At 58.2% G+C, this 20,628-nt stretch overlaps 1 protein-coding gene across 1 annotated transcript; it reads left to right on the top strand.

The window, feature by feature from the left end:
* Positions 1–3,227: 3,227 nt before the first annotated feature.
* On the top strand, positions 3,228–3,883 carry PPY (pancreatic polypeptide). The gene is made up of 3 exons (XM_028519066.2): positions 3,228–3,420; positions 3,616–3,687; positions 3,859–3,883. Exons 1-3 carry the CDS (start codon positions 3,230–3,232, stop codon positions 3,881–3,883), a joined length of 288 nt encoding a protein of 95 aa, XP_028374867.1. The 5' UTR covers positions 3,228–3,229.
* Positions 3,884–20,628: the final 16,745 nt, after the last annotated feature.

The raw sequence follows: 20,628 nt of genomic DNA, 5'->3' as shown, positions 1-20,628 counted from the left end.
CGGCGTTCCCTCCCCAGGCGAGGGAGGAGCGGGGAAAGGGCGGGTGTGCTGGGCACTGCACCGCATAACAAGTCACCCTAAAACTTAGCTTAACGCAACCCTAAATCTTACTCATGACTTTGTAGGTCAGGCCTGGAAGGGACTGACAGGCAGGTGCCGCTTGGCGCCTCTCCCGCAGTGGCAGGCGGAGGCTGGGCGGGCAGCCGCGGCCTGAAGGCTCCCCTGGGCTGACGTCGGGGAGGGCTCACTCACGACCCTGGCGGGTGCTGCTGGCCCCTGGCCGGGAGCTCAGCTGGGGTCGTTGGGGCAGCACCTACGTGTGGGCTCTGCAGCACCATGTTCCTGGGACCCACATGGTAGCTTTGGAGACACTCTAGTGACAGGGGATATGGAGGACGCGATGCCGGCCCAACTCCTTCAGTCTCCTATGTGGGAGCCCCATTCCCCTGGTGGCCGTACATTCACCTTGACCTTACGACCCCAGGGTTTTCTGGGGTGTTCCTTTCCTAGTGTCCTCACAGCCCTCTCTCCACCCTCAGCACTGTCCAATGGCCCTCCGCCCTGTCCTGGAGGAGATGGGAGTGGGCGGGGAGGGGGACCACTGTCATTTTCACTAGTCCATCTGCAAGTAAGTACTCAGCGAAGGTGCGTGTTTGAGGGGCAACCCCTGCTGTTCCGGACGTGGTCGTACTGTTCAGAAAGCGCACCCACATCTCCCCCCTGATTGCCACAACATCTGGTGTGAGGACCCAGAAGGGGAATCTGTTGTTTGCAAAGAAGAAAAATGAAAGCTACAGGTGCAGTTGACACTGTGAAGTACCTGTCATTTCTTAGGCGGTGACAAAGCTGTTTACAAAACTGTAAATGGCCTCAGCACTTGAGTCAGTCCCCAGGTCCACCATCTGTCCTGATGAGGACAGCGGCCAGAGCGGGTCCCCACGAGGCCGTAGTCCAGTGGGAACGCAGACCCTTCCAACTGGGGTTGGAGCCTCGCGCCCCCTGGTGGTGGCGCGCTGCAGCCTCGGCCTGCCTCGCTAGAGGCCCCACCTGGGACCCATCACCAATTCACCTCCCTTGACTTGCCAAGTCGGAACCCAGGGCCACATGCAGGGGCTTACGGAGACAGATCACCTGCATACTTGCTCGGTGGAAAAGAAGTCGCCGGTTGAAGCGACTTATTGTTCGTGTTGCAGAAGTCAGAACTGAGAGCGATAGGCAGGACACGGGTGTTTCCTCACTATCGGGGCGTTGCGTGCGGTCCGCACCCCTTCCCCAGACTCCTCTCCTAACACATGCTCGCTCGTGGCGCCTTGATCTGGGGCAACGGGACCTCGGGGGTCAGGGGTCCTTTGCTCCCTCTCAGGCTTCTGTGTGTCAACCGGGCGGGACAGGGACACAGAGCAGGGGGCGTGTGGAGGCTCCTGGGTGGGGGTGGGGGGCTGCCGGGATCAGTGGGGTCTGGATGCTAGGCCAGAACTCGAGTCCGGGACAGCTGTGAGTGTCTTCCCTGCTGTGAGCCTCATGCTTCTCAGACAAAAAGTGGGGAATTATAGCAAAACTTTGACAGCCCCACTTAGCAAAACAGAGTCCCGATTCTGAAGTTAGACTTTACTTCAAACCCTGCATCTGCCACCGACTAGCTATGTCAGACTAGTTATGTCTCCGGGCCTTCGTTTCTGAGTCTGTACAATGGGTTGTTGTCAGGACTTGGCGAGGTGATGGCCCTGGGGGCCCTCTGGAAAATTCAAGGCTTTACAGGTGATGCCGGCTTGTATCGCTCCCCCGGAATGGGGGCTCTGCAGTGGCTACCAGAAATTGGCACCCCTATTTTCCCTGAACCCAGGCACCTCAATTCTCATTTTGCCTCCCACCCACCAGCCGGAGAGCGGGTTTCTCCTTGCCTGGACCCCTGCCCCTTGCTGCATTGCCCAGTCACCTGAGGCATCTGCCCCGTTTCCTCCTGGTTCTAACCACAGGCTGGAAAGGAGGCCTCGAGTCTCCACCCCTCACCCCTGGTCTCGGAGCTGGGGTCTCAGGGCCGGGGTCTCAGGGAATCAATCTTCTGCCCTGAGGAAATCCCTTTGATGCTTTGGGTCAGTCCTTGCGGGAGGGGGGCTGTTCCGGGGCTTGCAGCCAGAACCTCTTGTTTGTCCTGAGATCCCAGAGCCCTGACCCCCTCGGACCAAGCCTGCGCTGGTGCCCAAAGGCAGAGGGGGGCCCACAGGGGACTCACTGTAGTTCACTTCTACCCGTCACACGGCTGCATCTGGCACTCACAACCTGTCCCTCTCCTGTCCCTGGCCCCAGGGAGCTGGCTGGTGTCGTTGCAGGTACCAGGGAGACCGTGGGAGGAGGGGCGAGCGGGCTGGGGAGCGGGAGAGGCTGACAGAAGGCGGGGACTCTGGGGGGCTGAGGACTATAAAGGGGCCAGGCTGAGAGCGGGGGACCCACCCCACCTGAGGCAGGCACCTGCTCGGTCCAGGGCCCACTTGCTCGGGATTCAGGGTAAGCGGGCTCACAGCCCGTCCCAAGGTCTGGAGGACTCTGGGGGACCGAGTCCCTGGGGCTGGGGCCTGGGACGGGGGTGGGGGAAGGGTTGGTGCTTTGCTGAGTGGGGGCTCCCGGAGGCCTGAGCTCCTGCGTGGGTCTGGCTCTATACCTGTCACATCCGTCACCTGGAAGAGCAGTCGACTAGAAGACTGCGCATTTGTGTGGCCAGCGGTGTGGGTGACTTCAGCCTCGAGAGTGATCGGGGTCCAGGGGTGTGCCTGGGACTGTATCCGCACGGCATCCCGGGGGGGTCGGGGGCAGACCCACAGGCCGCTGATTTCTGTCCTTCAGGCCACGAGGTCCGTCTGTGGGCCCTGCCCCGAGGGTGAGGAGTGCCCTTGCTCCCACCAACCCTCCCCCGACCCATCTGCCACCCCTGCCTCCTCAGAGCCATCAGGCCTTGGGCGTTGTGCGTCCTGCGTCTCCTGCCCCGAGTCCTCACTTCCTCTGCTGCACGTTTCTGCTCTGCTGCGGCCCTGAGGAGCTCCGGCTGCTGCGCTGCCCGTGCGGGGGGCAGTCTGCGCTTTCTGGGGCAGGGTCTTGGGGTGGGTGGCCGGGTCCAGTGGCTCTTTGCTCTGCCCTCTTGTCCCCCGGGCTGAGAGAAATGCCCGATGGGTTGAGGGCTGGGCGGGTGGGCTCTGTCCCACCTCCACCCCCCCTTCCACTCCTTGCTCCTCAGATGGCCTCTGCCCGCCGCTGCCTCTCCCTGCTGCTCCTGTCCACCTGCGTGGCTTTGCTGCTGCAGCCGCCACTGGGTGCCTGTGGGGCCCCACTGGAGCCAGTGTACCCAGGGGACAATGCCACACCGGAGCAGATGGCCCAGTATGCGGCTGAGCTCCGCAGGTACATCAACATGCTGACCAGGCCCAGGTGTGTACGAGAGAGAGAGAGAGCGAGAGGGAGGCCCCAGCCCCTTCCGTGTTCTTGGGGGACCAGAACCTCTCCGCTGACCAGGCACCGGCCCCGTGCCCCCGGCAGGATGGTGCCCGAGGGCAGGAACGGGTCAGGTGGTCTGGCGCCTGGCGCAGTGCTTCTTGGTTGCCCCAGCTGCCTCTGCCCTCCTAGGTACGGGAAAAGAGACAAAGAAGACACCCTGAACTTGTCGGAGTGGGGGTCCCCCCACAGAGCTGCCCCCAGGTGGGTTTAATCCTCTCTGTCCTATGTGCTGGCTCCTTGGGGCTGACATGGGCGCGGGGGTGAGTGACATGAGCGGTTGGGGGAGGAGAACAAGGACCCAGGGCTGGCCCGAGGTCTCCTGGGCCGTGAGGACCACCGCTCAGGTTGCCATGTCCTGCCCTCTCCCCACAGGGAGCTCACCCAGATGGACGTGTGATGCCACCGCCTGCCTCCTCTCTCTCCCTCTCTCCCAGGGCCGCGCCGGCCCAACTCTGCCCCCGCACCCTAGGCTCTGGCCAAAGCCTGCACCTTGCGCCCACACGGGCTAAATAAAGCAAATCAAAGATGCAGCCTCTCTCTCTGTGGACCTCTGGCGGGGGCAGGAATAGCCAAAGGTTCAGGAGGGAAAGGGGGAGGGGAGGCAGTGCAGGCGAGGGGTCTCGAGATGATACCATGTGCAGACTGTTGGGAAAAGGAGCCTACTGTGTGCCAGGGGGTGTAGCCCTGTCGGCAGCCCTGTGAGGGTGCTAACTGGTACCCTCACTCTAGAGGATGCAGCCAAGGCTCACAGAGACCCAGCAGTTTGTCCGCGGCCCTGTCACAGAGGGCAGTCCGACAGAGGGCCCCCGCGTCGGTGTGAGGGTCAGATGGGCCCAGGCCCAAACAGGGACCCGCCACTCCCCGCCTGTGCGCTCTTGGGCAGGGATATGGCCTCTCTGAGCCCCGGATTCCGCGTCTGTGAAACGGGTTGTAGTGAGCACGGCATGATATAATGCACGTGACATTTTGGCATGGCCCTTGACCCAGGTAAACGCGCCGTGAATGGGAGCTTCCGAGGGGCAGACTTGTGATGCAGCCACCGGCCAGCCAGTGGTTTACTCGACTACACTGGAAAGACGAGCAGAGAGAGAACATGCTCTGTCTTTAAGCACGGAGTGCGGGGTGGGGGGGGGGGGGGCAGGGGACAGGCCCAGGGGAGGGGCTCTGGAAGGCAGCTAACTTAGGTGACTACAGGACATACCTCTGAAGAGCCAGGAACTTGGAAATAACTTGTCCCAAAAGGGTGTGAACTCCTGGGCAAAGCAGCTATTCAAACAGCGGGCTGTGGGGGGCGGGGCTTTGCCGGGATTCGGGTTCCAGCGGGGAGGCCGATCAGGGGATTCCACACTCCAGCGCTGGGCCGGCTCGGAGAGGTCCCGCCCCAGGGAGCCTGCACTGAGGAGTCCCCGTGGATCCCAGGGGCCTTCGCCAGCCGTGCCGTCCTCAGGCACCTGCATAGGTGGGGGTGGTGTGTGCGTGTGTGTGTGTGTGTGTGTGTGTGTGTAAGACTGGGGAGGAGCACCTGTGGGTAAGGAATGGCCCCGGGGGAAGGGGTGGGAGGAAGAAGTGAGAGAATGAGAACTTCTCTGGTTCCTGGAGCGGCCCCGCCTGCCTGCCCCACTTGCTCCGCCTACAGAGATGGGGCTTGTGGGTTTGGTGGATGAGGGGTCCGCTTTCCTGGGCTCAGCGTCTCACACTGACCCCCTGGCAGTGACACCACTTCGTCGTGTTTCCCCTCCAGTCCTGGCTGTGTCCGGTGCGAGCCAATGACCTGGAGGTGGGCCCAGGCCCTACCAGGCACAGCACCGGAGAGGACGCAGACGCCAGGCCAATGCAAGGCCCGGGCTGGTTCCTACGTCCAAGGGCTGCCTGGGAGCAGGGCCGGCTGCAGCAGGAGACCAGAGTCTGGGTCTGGATGGTGGAGCCTGCAGTCCCACCCCAGAATCTCCTCTGGCAGCTCCAGGGATGGGTACTGGGTAGGGAGAGGTGTGGGCACGTCCCAGGGTCAGGAATTAGGGCCCCGCTCAGGGCACACCTGCGTGCGAATTGGACCTGCTTCCGCCAGGGCCACCTGCCAGCTCCCAGTTGAACGCCACCCCCTCATCCAGCTTCGCAGAGACAGGCCTGGCAGGGCTCCCACCCCTTCTTCCCCTGCTCTGCTCACCTCCAGTGGGGCTGAGAGGGCCCAGGAGGCAAAGGCAGCCCCTTAGGATCTGCATGTCAGGGGCGGGCGAAGGTGCTGCCGCCGCTGGTTCCTGTCCCAGCACTGACGTCCCAGGCTGTCTCAGAAGCCACCCTCTCCGTGTAGGAACTTGGGGTGGGCGTCTGGCTGAAGCCCCTTCCTTTGAGGTGGCTGGAACCTGATTCTCTCACCCTGTACTCCCTCTCCCTTGGAGCCCCTAGTAGTGGTGTGTGTGTGTGGGGGGGTGCACCGGCCGCAGGGAGGAGGCACAAGCCCCCCCGCAGCTGAGGTCTTTTTCTCAGCAGGAGCTCCAGGGTCCTCTCTCCCTTGAAGGGCAGATGAGTGGGGCCCTTCCTGTGCAGGGCCCACATGAGTCACGAAAGCAATAGCCATTCTATTTCTCTTTATTGTTCTCTCGGAGGGGGGGGAGTTAGGGCCCCTCTCATAATATAAAGGGGGTGGGTGGGCGGGGAGACTTGAGCGGGACATCTGGAGGCAAAGCCCAGCCAGAAGGAAGACCCTGTGGCTGTGGTATCTCCTCGCCCCCCTCCCCCGCACCGGGCTTCCTCTCATTCCCGCCCGCTCTGCTCCCCGCCCCTCCCCCGGCCCCCCCCCCCCCCCCCCCGGTCCCAAGGCCCCTGACCCCTGACCGGTGCGGCCTGGGGCCCTAGGAGGAAATCGGCGGCCCGGGTTCCGTGGTGTTCCGCGGTGGGGGGGTCGTGGAATTCCGCGGGGGGAATCTCGCGGGGCTCGATGGAGGGGGGTTCGTGGCGTTCGCCGATGGGATTTTTGTGCTGTTCGCGGTTTTCTTGGGGTTTTTAACGTCTTGAGATTTCTTGGTGTCCTTAGACTTGGAGCTGGAGAACAGGTCTTAGCAGAGGTCGTGCGGCGGCGCCGCGTGCGCAGCGGCGGGGTGTAGGGGGCAGGTGGCGTCCGTCCCTCCCCGCGCCCCGCCTTCTCCCTCCCTCCGGCTCCCCGCCCGCCTACCTGCCGTGGAAGAGCTTCCCAAAGTACTTGTTGAACTGGCCGAAGGTGCTCAGCCAATAGGCCGCCCGGAGCCCACCTGGCTGCTGCAGTTGCGTCTCCTCCCCCAGGGCCCCCTCGGGCCCCTGCAGCAGCATCACCAGGCACAGCAGGGCCAGTGCGCACGCGCAGCGCAGAGCCGGCGTCTGGAGGGGACCGAGCAGAGCGAGCCGCGGGCAGTCAAGTGAGGCCCGCCCCTCGGATGCTCGGAGGGTGGGCGAGCTGGGGGCCCTGGCCGCTCAGACCCAGGGAGGTATCTGCCTCTGGGGTGTGCACAGGTGCACGAGCGCCGTGAGGGACATCCAGGTGCCCCGGCCCAGTGGTGCATCCCCGGACTTGCGCAGTGACGCGCACAAAGCACCAGGCAAACCGGGACTGGGATGGACCCCGAGGCCCGTGGGGGCGGCGTACAGCCGTCGGTCAGCCCCTAACCTCACTGACCTCTTCCATAACCCTGCTCGCCCCACTCCAGCCTCTCCTGCCCCCAGCTGCTCCTCAAAAAATGCTGTTTTCTGATTGAAGATGCTTCATCTTCACAACCAGCTTCCTCGCCTCCCCCAGGCGCCGGCTCACCTTCCAGAGGGCCCTACTCTGACACCCCTACTTAAAATCACAACCCATCCGCCTCTCACTCACCATGTTTCTCCTTCTCTCTTTTTCCCTCCTTTCCCCTCTCTCTAAAAATAAGTAAATAAAACCTTAAAAACAAATACGATAAAATCGAAACCTATTCCTTCATCTTGCTCTGCTCCTCCCCCTCGGCCCATTGCGTCTTCTAACTTCCTACATCCTAAGCTTCTTTAAGTTGCCTTAGTCTCTCTTAAAGGGCCCCGCCCACGTGAGCACCATTACTGCCGGCTCTGTGCCTGTCTGGTTCACTGATGTGTCCCAAGAACCCAGGACAGTGCCTGGCACTCAGTAGGTGCTAAATAACACATGTGTGAGATGAAGGACTGCTCACACAGAGACACACACCGACATTCACAGCCCCAGCCATGCACGGAGAACTGTGCACCAGCACACCCAGGCACACAGAGCAATTCAAATCTCACGATGCCGGTAACTATGATATGACCGCCCCCCCCGCCCCCCCCTGAGCCCCTGAGGCACTCAACTTGCCCTTGACCAGAAATCCCCCTCGTCCCGTCCACCCAAGGCAGGGAGTGGAAAACCCGGCAGCTGTCCTGGCCATCTGACTGGCAGAGGGGGGTGCCCTGACCTCAATCCTACATGCCCTTAACACCCTGGGGAGGGGCATCTGGTGCCAGCCTCCACCCCCGAGGGCCTGGAGAGGACAGCTGGCTGGGGCCACCAGACATTACCATGGCGCTGGGCAGGTGCAGAGCAGTGCAGCGGCAGGGCCTGTGGCTGGGACCTCCAAGGCCTTTATATTCCCTCGGATCTATGCCCCTTCCCCTTGCAGGCCCGCCCCCAGCTTGGCCTCCTCACCCTGCCCCTGCCCCTGTGTTATAACCTGGGAGCTGGGAACAGGGAGACGGTGGGGGTGGAGGCACAGGGACTTCCAGCTGTCCCGCCAGGGGCCCGGAGGCGTGGGTGGCGGAGCGGGGAGGCGCTGGGGAGCCGGATAACTTTCCTTCAAGTCTGCAGATCCTGAGGAGGAACCGCCACCAGTGTTGGGAGGGGGCTGTGCTTTCCCGGGGGCTGCTCCCAGAGGTGGGAGGGGGCTACGCTGAGAGCCCAGGCCTTCCCATCCTGCAGGGTCCAGGGTGCCTCCCTTCCCTGCTGAGCACCTGCGAGGCCTGGGTACCCTTAGTCCTGGCCTTTAGGCTTGCCAGCACGGGGCGGGGGGGTGCGGGGTGAGGTGGAGGTTCCCGCCTTCAGGTGCAGGCTGTACTGGGCAGCCTGGAGATCTTCTTGGTCCACCCAGCCGCTGTGGAGCCCCTGCGGGGTGGGTGACTGCAGAGCCTTCTGAGGGGTGGTGGGTCTCGGCTGCCTGGACGACCAACTCGGGCTCTGGGCTGCTTCAGGTCCCGGAGCTTTGGCTGTGTGGCCTGTCAGGGCCCCTCTACCTGCTCGACATTGCTGCTTTCCTGGGGCAAGGCTATGAAAGGTGGGCCGAGGCTTTTTCGTGCCCATTCCACCCCCAGAAGGGGCACAGGAGGAAGAGCAGGAGCTTCTGGGCAGGAATTCTGACTTGACCACTTCCTGGCTGCGTGACCTTGATGAGGGCACATTATGTCCCCTGAGCCTCTGTGTTCTCGTCTGTGAAACGGAGCTGATTGCACCTGCAGCTCGGACGGTCGTGAGGAATGAGCATGATGACGCAGCAGAAGTCCTTGGCCAGCTCCTGGCACAGGGCAGGTGGTTAACACCTGTGAGCGCTTCCACTCCTGGGCGCGCTCCCCCCCCACCCCCCGTTCCCACTTCTGTCTCAGGGAAAGGAGTGAGGGACTCCGTGTCCGTGCTGCTGAAGCGAAGAGGGTGGCTCGGTAGCCAGGGGAGACCAGGGCTGCATTTCCCTGGAGCCAGGAGCCTCCACAAAAAGAAATGAGATTTCTAGGATAAAATCCCACAGGACAGCCCTGGCTGGTGTGGCTCAGTGGACTGAGTGACATCCTGCAAACCAAAGGGTCGCTGGTTCGATTCCCAGTCAGGGCACATGCCTGGGTTGCAGGCCAGGTCCCCAGTAGGGGTACGTGAGAGGCAACCACATATTGATGTTTTCACAAAAAAGTAAAAAAAAAATTTTTTTTATTCCATAGCACAAGGTCTATAGAATTAGAGATCTAGGGACCGGAGTGCCCCAAATCCCAACAAACAGGCTATCGTTTATTCCACTGAGGCCCAAGTTCAATGCTGACGCCCCCATTCCTGAAAGAGTTCCAGTAATGTATCCCTCTTGCAGCTTCGGCTGTGAGAACCCGAAGTTCTCAGCTTGGCGTTTCAAGTCCTTAACAATTTGACCTCAGCCTTAAAAGCAAACCTTTCAAATCAACTTCATAATTTCCACACAATAAAATTTGCCCATTTTAAGTACACAGTTGGGTAGGTTTGGGCAAACAGGCACCCGCCCCACAGTGGGGACAGGACATTTCCATCAGCCCAGCGAGCTCCCTCCTCCTGCCCCTCTCCGGCCCCCCGGCCCCCGGCCGCTGCTGGTCTGATCGCCGCGCATCAGTTTTGCCAGCTTTCGAACTTTGTCTAAATGGCATCGAACAGTGTGTTCCTTCTCCGCCTGACTTCCTTCTCGCGCCACGATGTTCCGGACATTTCTCCGCGCTCCTCGGCGCATGGGCGGTTTGTTCTCGTTCCCTAGGGAGGACAGACCACAGTCTGTGTGTCGTCCCCCCGTTCGGGAAGTGGGCGTCCCCCCACTCCCTTGAGCCGCGTCTCCCACCCCTGTTCCAGCCTCACTGCCTGTCCCACCGACCCTCCGCCGTGAGGTCCGGGGGTCTGAGCAGCCCCACGCCTGAGTACCGCCAGCCTCGGCTCGTGCTATTTCTTGTGCGTCGGATGAGCTGCGTTTACTCCTTTGCCCGGCGAGATCCCACTGGGGACCCATTTCTGGCAATCCCCCTTCCGTGAGGCCTCCCCGGGCCCCTCCCCCCCTCGCCCTGGGCGGGTGGGGCTCTTGTTCTGCTCAGGTGGCTGCGATGGCCTTTCCAGTGTCTCCTGCCAGGCCACGCCCACGTCTGGCTCCCATGCCAGACTGAACCCCCGGTGAGCAGGGGGAACCGGGGCCCGCAGACACTGCCCAGCGCCTGGAGTGGAAGAGGTGCCCGGGGTCAGCTGAGTGAACACAGGGGACCTACCTTGCCTGAGAAACAGAATATGTAAAATCGGAGAGTGGATTTCACTTCATTGCTCATTCCGAAGGGGGCTAAGGGAGGGCGGGGCAAACCCCCCCCTCCCCCAGCTGGGCCCGAAGGCACCTGGGGAGGAATGAGGGGGCCTCGGAGAGAAAGAACAAAGTCAGCGCTTGGGCCTGGGTCTTCCTTCCTGGGCTGGGTGAGCCGGTCCAGTACCCTGTGCCCCAGGACTCAGACTCTCCTGAGGGAAACAGCCCTGGGTCCCTCCTCACTGCCCTTGAGTCTGAGAATCTCAAGGGGTCCCTTGCATGATTTGGGGGGACCCTTGGGAAGCCGGAGGGGCTGTTCCGAGGCCTGGGACCCAGTGTGTTAATAATCTTCTTGGTGGCCTCGCCCATCGCCCTCTGTCCTCTCACCTCTAGGAGCAGAGGGAGGGTGCAGGGACTCTAGGAAGAGCTCTTGTCTTTGCAAAGGGCAGTAGCCTGGGAAATTCTGGACTGGCAGTCCTCGGGGGCCTGCTTCAGTTCCCGGGGTCACTTGACATCTTTGTGGCACACAGTGTTTACAGAGCACCTGTCCCCCCGCCCCTCCCCCCAGGGGAATTGCAGGCGCTGGGGACACACCAGTGGGTGCAATGAAGTCCCTCTTGTGGTAGCTTCAAAAGCATTTTTTTGGAGACTAATGCACATCTGTACAATTCACCCACTTAGTGTACCATTCAGTGGTTTCTGGGATGTACACAGGACCATGCGTCCATCGCCACCATCACTTTTAGAACATTCTGAATGTCTTTAAAAAACATTTAAGTTAGTCCTGGCTGGCGTAGCTCAGTGGATTGAGCTCAGGCTGGGAACCAAAGTGTCCCAGGTTCGATTCCCAGCCAGGGTACATTCCTGGGTTGCAGGCCATGACCCCCAGCAACCGCACACTGATGTTTCTCTCTCTCTCTCTCTCTCTCTCTCTGTCTCCCTCCCTTCCCTCTCTAAAACAAACAAACAAACAAACAAACAAAAACCATTTAAATACACAGGTCGCACACTCTTTGGTGGTCGACTCCCATCCCCCAGCCCTGGCCAACCGGCAGCGCCGTGTCCGAGTAGACTTGTCTGTTCCGGACATTCCGCGTGTGTGCAGCCACGGGACGCGGGGTCTCTTGTGACTGGCCTCTTCTGCTTACCGTGCTTGCAAGGTTCATGCATGTTGTAGCATGTTATTCTGTGAAGTTAGAGGGACAGTTCGGAAGCCCATCCTCACTTCTTTTTTTGTTTAAGTAATGTAAAGAGTGGAATTTAATCTTTATTTACAGGACATGGCCGGATACGAAATTCCACATAGAGATAAGAAACCCATTGAGAGGAGAAACTTCATACAATATGTACAGTTGGGAACCGATTAAACATAGTTTTGTTGTAAAAATTGATACAATAACAAACCACATTTATTTATTTAAGTTTTAAAATCTTTTTAAAATTGAATTAACTGGGGTGACATTGGTTAATACAATCATATAAGTTTTAGGTATACAATTCTATAGTCCATCATCTGTACATTGTCTTGTGTGTGCTCACCACCCCAGGTCAGGTCTCCTTCCATCACCACGGACCCTCCTTTACCCCCTGCTACCTGCCCCAACTCCCCTTCTGTCTGGTAACCACCACACTGTTGTCTGTGCATGTGAGGTTTTTTTCCCTTTGCTTAACCCCTCACCTTTTTTACCCAGCGCCCCAACCTCCCCCCCTCTGACAGCTGTCCGTCTGTTCTCCGTATCTTTGAGCCTGTTTCTATTTTGTTTGTTAGTTAATTTTGTTCATGAGATTCCACCTATAAGCGAACCCATATGGTATTTGTCCTTCTCTGAGTGGCTTATTTCACTTAGCATAACACCCTCCGGGTCCATCCCTGCTGTCGCACAAACCACATTTAAACAGAGTTCTTAGCCCTGGTGGGTGTAGCGCAGTGGTTGAGCGCCGGCCTGAGAATCAAAGGGTCACTGGTTCGATTCCCAGTCTAGGCCACATGTCTGAAGCGTGAGAGAGGCAACCACACGTTGATGTTTCTCTTCCTCTCTTTCTCCCTCCCTCCCTTACCATCTTTAAAAAATAAATAAATAAATAAAGTCTTAAAAAAAAAAAAGAGTTCTTAGCAGAGAAACAGCAAATACCAAACAGAGCACATGACAAACAGCGTTATGCCTTAGCTGCACAGTCTAAAAGCCAAGGGTGCCGGGAGCGCCGTCCTGAACTTGGGGCACACGGCCTTCTCAGGCAGTTTCTGGCACAACATCTTCATCTTCCTCTACGGAGAAACGCTTCTCAGTCAGGTTCAGTGGAGCTACACAGGCTTGTTTTCATGGTTTCGTAGAACCTCAGTTTTGTCAAGCCTCCGCATCGTTCAACGCGCATGCCGGGTTTCTCAGCGGCCCGAGAGGTGTTCGAGATGGCGCCCAGAGTCGCCGGAATGATTCTGGTGAAGAGGCTCGTCGGTGGTTCTATCATGCCTCAAGGGACGAGGCCCACATTTCCTCCAACTCCTCCACCTCCAGCAGAGCAGCTCACAGCCTGCACGGCTTCCTTCTGTGTTTTAAAGTCCGCCTTGGAGAGAGTGCCAGCGAGGGAGGGGACTAATCCGAGGTTCACAGCTTGCGGGATCTGGTCCCCGTGGCCAGCTGCAGTGTTTGACACTGTCCATTCCTTCGGCAGGTCCTCAGCAGAGAGTTTTCGTAGACCCAGCAGTCCTGCTCCTAGGGAATGAACACGTGTGTCCACACAATACCTTGTACACAGGTGGTCACAGCAGCGTCAGCCATGACAGCAGAAAGGACCCACATGTCTGCCAACGGTTGAAGGAATACATAAAACTCGGTCTACCCGTACACCGGGACATTATTCAGCTGAAAAGCAATGTGTTTAGTGAAGAACTTAGCCTTGCCCAGAGAGAGGTCTGGCTTTTGTCCCTTGTCTTCTGAGCATCTCTAAGTGTGTGGAATGTCGCACCTGATAGGAGTGGTTTTGTTTGCCCAGGGACCTTGGGTCACCCCAGGAGTCTACCAGTGAGACTTGGGATGGGGGGAGGATCACATGGTATCACCTCAACCTCTGGAGGGGCTGGATGGAGACAGCCAGCCCCATGTGACCGCCCAGTCAGCCATGATGGAGCCCCAGGAAAAACTCTGGACACCACTGCCCCGTGAGCTTCCCTGCTTGGCCACGTTCATGCGTATTGTCACCTATTATTGCCGGGAAGGCAGTGCGGTCCATAACTCCAGGGACGGGACAACTGGAGGCTCATGATGACAGCTTTCCTGTATTCTGCCATTTATGCCTTTTTATCTTCCTCCCTCCCTTTCTTCTTTTCTTTTCTTTTTTCTTTTTCCTTTCTTCTTTCTTCCTTTTCCTTCCTTCCTTCCTTCCTTCCTTCCTTCCTTCCTTCCTTCCTTCCTTCCTTCTTTCCTTCCTTCTGTCTTTTCTTAACTTTAAGCTATACCCTTTACCTGTAATCAACAATAACCATTAGTATAACAGCTTGCACTATGTCGTGTGAGTCCTTCTAGAAAATGATCAACTCCAGTCAGAGCCTTAGGAATCCTTGAACTGGCAACTGGTGTCGGAATTGAGCATGGCCTTGACACCGTCTTCGGGCTGACTCCTAACTGTAGCCTGTGCACCCAGCGCCGTCTCCTCGGGAAGCCTGGGCCCGCTGTGCAGCTTCCTCCCGTTTTCTCATAACCACGCCCACCAGTGAGAACGCCAATTCCCCAGCTGCCCGCCTTAACAGGTTTAAGAAGGAGGGGAAAGAGTATAGACGTGAGGCATTGCCGCACAGAGGCTGATGGGGAGCTGAGGGAAGCCAAGAAGGGTGACCAGGTGCTGGGAAGGAGAAACAGAAGCCCGTTTCCTGACGCCGCTGCTTCTCCCCTGCACACGAACCGCAGCCACCAGGGTACCACGAATGGGGCTGCTGAGGACATCGTCAAAGGCATAAATAGCAGCGGTTTGGAAAGCCAGCTCCAAACTACTCGCGCTGCTAGGAAACTGCTCTCTAGGGAAAAACAGCTGTGCACAGACCACATCATCTGGGCTGGCTCGACTGCCAAATCCGTGTCCTTGGGCAGAACTGGTTGTAGCCCCATTCAGTTCGAATCCTCACTAACGTTGCTTCCAGGACAGACCAAGGCTGTGCTATTTCAAATTCATGAAAAGAAGCATCTTTTGTTACGCACATGTTGATCACCTGTTCTTATACGGCCCTTTTCAAGGACAGCACAGCCTCCCCAGAGTCGGGGGACAGAGCTAACTCCCGTTGACGGCATCAGCTCTGTCCCTGCTCCCAGATGCTGTGCCAGGGACTGCGAGACCTTGGAGCCCCCTGCTGGGTGTGGTCAGGGCTTCCACGTCTGTCCGTGGGCACTAAACAGAAGCCCCCTTCTCAGAGCAGGCACGGAGGGGCATGGATGGGGCCATCAGGGCGCTTGGAGGCCTCTTCCCATTCCCTGGGTCCGAGGGCCCACCCATCTCCCTCTGCTCCGGTTCCCTCGGCTCCTTCTGCTGCCCCGAGTGCCTTCTAGGTCCACAGCTGCCTCGGGCACTCTCAGCAGTGCACGCAGTCTAACACCCATGGGCCACGGGCCACGGGCCACGGGCCACATCTCCTGCTGACGATCCCGTCCACGCACCTTTTTCCCGCTTTGGCTGTACACTGGCGTCACCTGGAAGCTTCCCAAGCTACTGTTATGCAGCCCTGCCCCCAGAGCTGGCTCCAGGTGTGGACCAAGCATTCACTGGGTGGTGGGCGCTGCGCCAGGTGCCAGAGTTACAGTGGCAGTGAGCTGTGGTCACTGTCCGCTCAGAAGTTCACGTCAGTGGGAGTGGGTACTTATTGAGTGGAATGAACAGTATTTTAAGAAATATCTACCAAGCCTTGGCCGGGTGGCTCAGTTGGTTGGCGTGTCATCCCATACACCAAAAGGCTGCGGGTTCGATCCTTGGTCAGGACACATTCCTGGGGTTGTGTGTTTAACCCCGGGCCAGGGCGCGTATGGGAAGGCAAATGGTCGATGTTTTCCTCTGACAGGGCTGTTTCTTTCTCTCTCTGCTGCCCCCTTCCTCTCTCTCTAAAATAAATGAAAACATATCCTTGGGTGAGTATTAGAGAAGAAAAAATAAAAACTACCAAGAGACCACCTCTTGTAAATCTCTGTTGGAAAGAAGGGATCTTTATGAACCGAGTGGGAAGTTGTCTCCTTAGGTACATGGATTGGTGGAAGGGAATTTAGAAGACGAGTCCCTATGCCCCAACCTCCCATTTTACAGATGAGAAAACCGAGGCCGAATGGCCATGTTGTCGGCACTGGAGGAGGCAGGCGGTCTCTGAAGGCCAGAGGCTCTTGCGTGAAGGCGTCCCTGCCAGCGGCTCACGGCAGCTGCTGGGCTGTCCTCCAGTTCAGCGTCTGATGCCAAGTTAATAAAAGATTTAGGGTGCATTAGTAAAACCATTTTAATCAAGTCTAGATAAATTCGAGATTAATTAAGCTGTGTTGGGTAACAGCTGAGGATTAGTGAGATTACAAGTAGTTTCTAGGAGTTTATATTTTAACGCTGATGATTACATGCATACTCTTAAATGAAGTCACATTTAAATGCTATTTCAGTTCAGCCATTTTTGTGTTATATTTTTGTAAATTAAAGAATAATTGGCACTAGCTGGTGTAGCTTGGTGGATTGAGTGCGGGCCTGTGTACCAAAGGGTCGCTGGTTCGATTCCCAGTCAGGGCACATGCCTGGGTTGTGGGCCAGGTCCCCAGTGGGGGGCATGTGAGAGGCAACCACACTTTGATGTTTCTGTCCCTCTCTTTCTTCCTCCCTTCTCCTCTGTCTACAAATAAATAAATGAAATCTTTAAAAAAAGAAATTGAGGCTGGGGTAGGTTATGTAGCTGGCCTAGGGCACACACACAATGCAGCCAAACCAGGATCTCGACACAAAATTGTCTAGTTCTAGAACTTCCCACCCCATGGTTTTGTGGTGGAGTAGAGCAAGGAGGCTAGGGTTGGGGTGGCGGGGGGCAAGGAGGCTGCTTTTGGGAGAGGTGTTGAGTCTTCACCCTCTAGGTCCGCAATCTAGTGTGGGGACAAGGCGGGCTGGTGCGTGGCTGGCGGGAGGTGGCGGTGGTGGTGAAGGGGGTTTCAGGCTGTCATGGGGTTGTGAGGGGAGCAAGGGGTTAGGACACCTGCTCCTCTGGTGGGGGGGTTCGGCTTGGTCCTGGAGGGGAGGCAGAGCTACCTGTACCGAGTTGAGGCTGAGATTCAGGGGGGAGGTGCAGCTTTCCCTTTAGAAAAATGATTTCCAAAGTGGGGAAGCACCTAGATAATCCTTTAGGGTGAAGTAATAAAATATTGGAACTTCTATTTGTAGTTTTAAAGTAACCAATTTAAAATTATCACGTTGTGTGTGAATGTTTTTTCAGCATACATATTAGTTCAACAGCACAGGTATAATAATAAATAAAATAAACATACATACATTGAAGGTTCCAGACTTTTTTTTTACTGAGAGGTACAGCCAATAGAAAAAGTTTTCGCCGCTTCTAAGAGGCTAAGATGAAGCTGAGCACGTTTTCAGAACAGGACTCCCGGGCGTTGCAGGGGTTGGGGAGAGGAATCAGAGCGGGTGGGGGTAGAAAAGATAGACTCGGGATAGCCGCTGACGGCCCCTGCTGGCCATTACTGGAAGTGCAACATTACTCAATGCAGCACCGGATCTGCTGGAAACACACACTCTTGTTTTATTTCTCCCTGTGCCCTGACCCCCGACCCTAAGGCTCTGGGATGAACACCCACCAGAGGAAAATCTTGATTTTAGGGGATGCAGAGACACTGCCTTCATATTTGTGACCTCTAGGGGGAGGACGGAAGGAAGACAGAGCTAACTACAGACCCCAGAGGGGGCATACTCATGACCTCACTTCCCTACCCCCACCCTACCGCACCCCCCCAGGACGGGCAGCCCCTGACTGCCCTGCATGGCGGACCCCTCAAACCGGCTTCACTTCCCAGATAACCCTATTTCCCACCAACAGCACCCTCATTCCTTTGGGCCCAGCTTAGAACCTTCTGGTTCTTACTGCACCTCTGTTAAGACGTTCAATTATGCCAACTAGAAAGTGCTTTCCGTGTCTGACACCCCGCTCCGGACCTCCATCCACCCCCGGCTGTGAGCTCCAAGGAATCGGGAGTCAGTGAAACTGTCGCCGAAGCTGCTACCTGACTCAGCATCACGGCAGCCGGCGCCTTGACTGGGACAGAACAGGAGCATCTTACTCTGCATTCAGAAATGTCTCTCCTGCTCGGTGACCTCACAGGGGCTGTCGTGAGAAGCAACAATTTACAAGGTCCTGGCCAGACGGGAGCGGCTAGCCTGCTTTGAGGCCCTTCGCAGAGAGATGCGGTTGAATGCCTCCTGACACGAGGCGGCGGCTGGTAAGAATATTGAGTTGGGCTCCACCTCCCTAGTGGGCCAGGTTCCGGGATCCCACCTTGGCTTGGAGATCCTGAATGGAACTGAAGCCGTGGGTTGCTGTGGGGGTAATAGTTATTGGGTTGAGAAGTAATTCATGTTTTGGAGGAATTCAAGACCCTTCCACTTCCCAGCCACATGCACACAGCCGAGGGATTCCTTGACCAGAGACCAGCAGGTGGAGAGTGGACGGTGGCCATCATAGTGGGAAGGGGACCTCTTCCTGAGTTGGATTAGGGGGATCTTCTGGTTTGAAAGCAGAGGGGAGAGTGGGAGGCAGTGTGCTCCAGGAAGCCTCTTGGGTGGGAGACCAAAGCTTGCAATCCAGTCCCTGCCCTCTGGGGTCACTAACTCTCTCCTCTCTGCTCATTCAAGGCAGAGACAGCTTTTAGTAGAGCGTGGCCAGGTTCTATGGCTTTTGCCTTTACCTATCTACAGATCTATGCCTTCCGGAGCTCAAGGGCAAGCCTAGTTTCCAGGGACCCGGGGACCAGTCTCCTGCTCCGGAGATGGATTCCCAAATGAAACTCATTTCTGAGACTTCCAAGCAAGTTTTCAGAATAAGTCCCCTAGGAGCCCACGAAGCAAGGAAGAGGGACAATTCTTGCACATTCTGGGGGACCCGTGAAGGGCGTGGGGAGACACCCAGGCCAGCATCCTAAGTACCGTGGTTGGCCCCCAAGGCTTGAAGCACTGAGCAAATGGGGGGGTCAACCAGGAGCCTCTAGTATTTCTAAGCCTTACAGTATCTTTTGCTGGCAGGTCTGGGGTGGAGCCAGAGGCTGGGCGTAGGCGGGCAACTGGGTTTAACCCTTTGTTTCCTTCTTGATATCTTTCTGAAGAAAGATATCAAATGACTTATTTCCGTATTCCTAGCTCCCTGGTCCAGGATTAAAATAAAAGCTTGAATCCCTCTGAAAAGACATTCCCCCACCCCTACTCGTTTGCAAATTCTCCCAGAGAGTCGGGGATCCAGGTATGCGCCCTGTGAGTCCTTAAACGCTGCCCCTGAGCCCGAAGCCCTGTTGGGGGTGGGGTGGGTCCTTTGCTCTTCCGGAGCCCTCCCTAAACCCCGTCGGTTCCCTCTCCCCGTTGGGAAGCAGGATAACGAGGAAAAGCGAGGGACACCTAGTACTGGTACGCGGGTCCAAGAGGAGGGAAAGAGGAGGAGTAATCTTTCACCATCGCCCTTTTAAGGGATCGCTGGGCGACGAGGGACACTAGTGGGTACAGGTCCCGATTTGTGCTTTCCCGAGTGGGCAGCGGGCAGGGGAGCTGTCTCTCAAACCGCCACCTCCCCGCCTCTCCACTAAGACTGCTGTTGGTGGGCTCGTCCCGCGGCGCCCAAATCCTCCTCCCCTCCCCCCCAGGTCTCCGCCCCCTCGCGCAGAGGAGGCCTCGCCGCTTTAAGAGCCGGCCAACGCGATTGACAAGCAGTAAACGCCGAGCGCCGGCTGCGCTGGAGCCGCGGGAGCCTGGGGCTCCCCTGCACGCAGGTAGGCGACCCGGGCCCCCGGGCCGGCACCCACCGCAGGGTCCCTGTGTCCTCTACGTCCAGGCGCGGCACTTGGGGGTCCTATTCTTTGGGTCCAATCTCCCCGGGCCCCTTTCCCCAGGTCCTCCTCCTCTTGCACCTCCTGCCCCCACCCTTCTCGGTGCTCCCAGGGAGGACCGGAGCCCACTGCCGGTGACGCTGGCCCCCGGCCCTGCGGTAAGGGCGCCAAGTGACAGCGGGCGCCGAGCTGGTGAGCTGTGCGGGGTCGGGGGGCTGTGCAGATTCGGGGTACTTCGGGGCCCGGCATTACGTAAGAAATGCGCTGTTAGTACTTCCGGCGGGTGGGGGCGCGAAACAGAGGTTGCATGGGACCCTATGGCTCCCCGATCCTCTTGGGAGGCTAACGCCTCCGTCTTCCCTGGGAGTGGGTCCTGGGGCGCGTTCCTTCTCCCTCCTCCCAGGCCGTGGTGGGTTGGTTCGGGGTCAGGGGCCAGGGTTAGGGCCTGGAGACACGGGAGGGGATCGCTGTCAGGAACAAGGATCCAGGGTCAGAAAGTTAGGTCAACTAAGGGGGGCAGAGTGAAGACCGGGGAGGGGTACAGCCAGTCAGTGACCTCATCCCTCGGTCTCCCGCGGGCGCGCGAGCAAAGAGCCTTCTTTGATGGCTCTCAACACGCCCCCCTGCCCCCAGGTCCTAGCGCCCAGCGTGTTAGGGCTGGGCTCTTGGGGCCCGGGCGCTCGGAGTGTCGCTGCGCGCAACCCACCCGGCCTCTAGAACCCCATCCCTAGTCTGTCTCCCCTCCCTGAGACCAGTCGGTTTGCCAAGCGCCTTTGTCAGACCTTTCCCTTCCACATCTCTTTGTATCTGCATTGATGGAGGGGTGGATGGGAGGTCGGAGAAAACCTCTCCTTTTCATCCCTGGTCCCCATCGCCGCCGACCCTGAGTCATGTGGACAACCTGGACGTAGGGGCGAGAGGGGTCCAAGGCTTTGGAAGCCTCGGCGCGAGTTTCCAGATGCCTGGGTCCCGGCCCCTGGCCCGGAGCCAGCCGGGCTTGCCTGGCACTGCTGTGCTCCTGTGGGCACCGCCGGACCCCGCCCTCTCAGAGGCTTGGGTGGGGGTGGGGCAGAGCCAGCTGCTGCCTTGGGAACCGACTCCTC

Source organism: Phyllostomus discolor, chromosome 8 (genome assembly GCF_004126475.2).
Source record: "Phyllostomus discolor isolate MPI-MPIP mPhyDis1 chromosome 8, mPhyDis1.pri.v3, whole genome shotgun sequence".
In the NCBI taxonomy this organism is placed as follows: domain Eukaryota; kingdom Metazoa; phylum Chordata; class Mammalia; order Chiroptera; family Phyllostomidae; genus Phyllostomus; species Phyllostomus discolor.
Note: the sequence above shows the minus strand (reverse complement) of the source record. Positions and strands in the feature narration are given on the sequence as shown.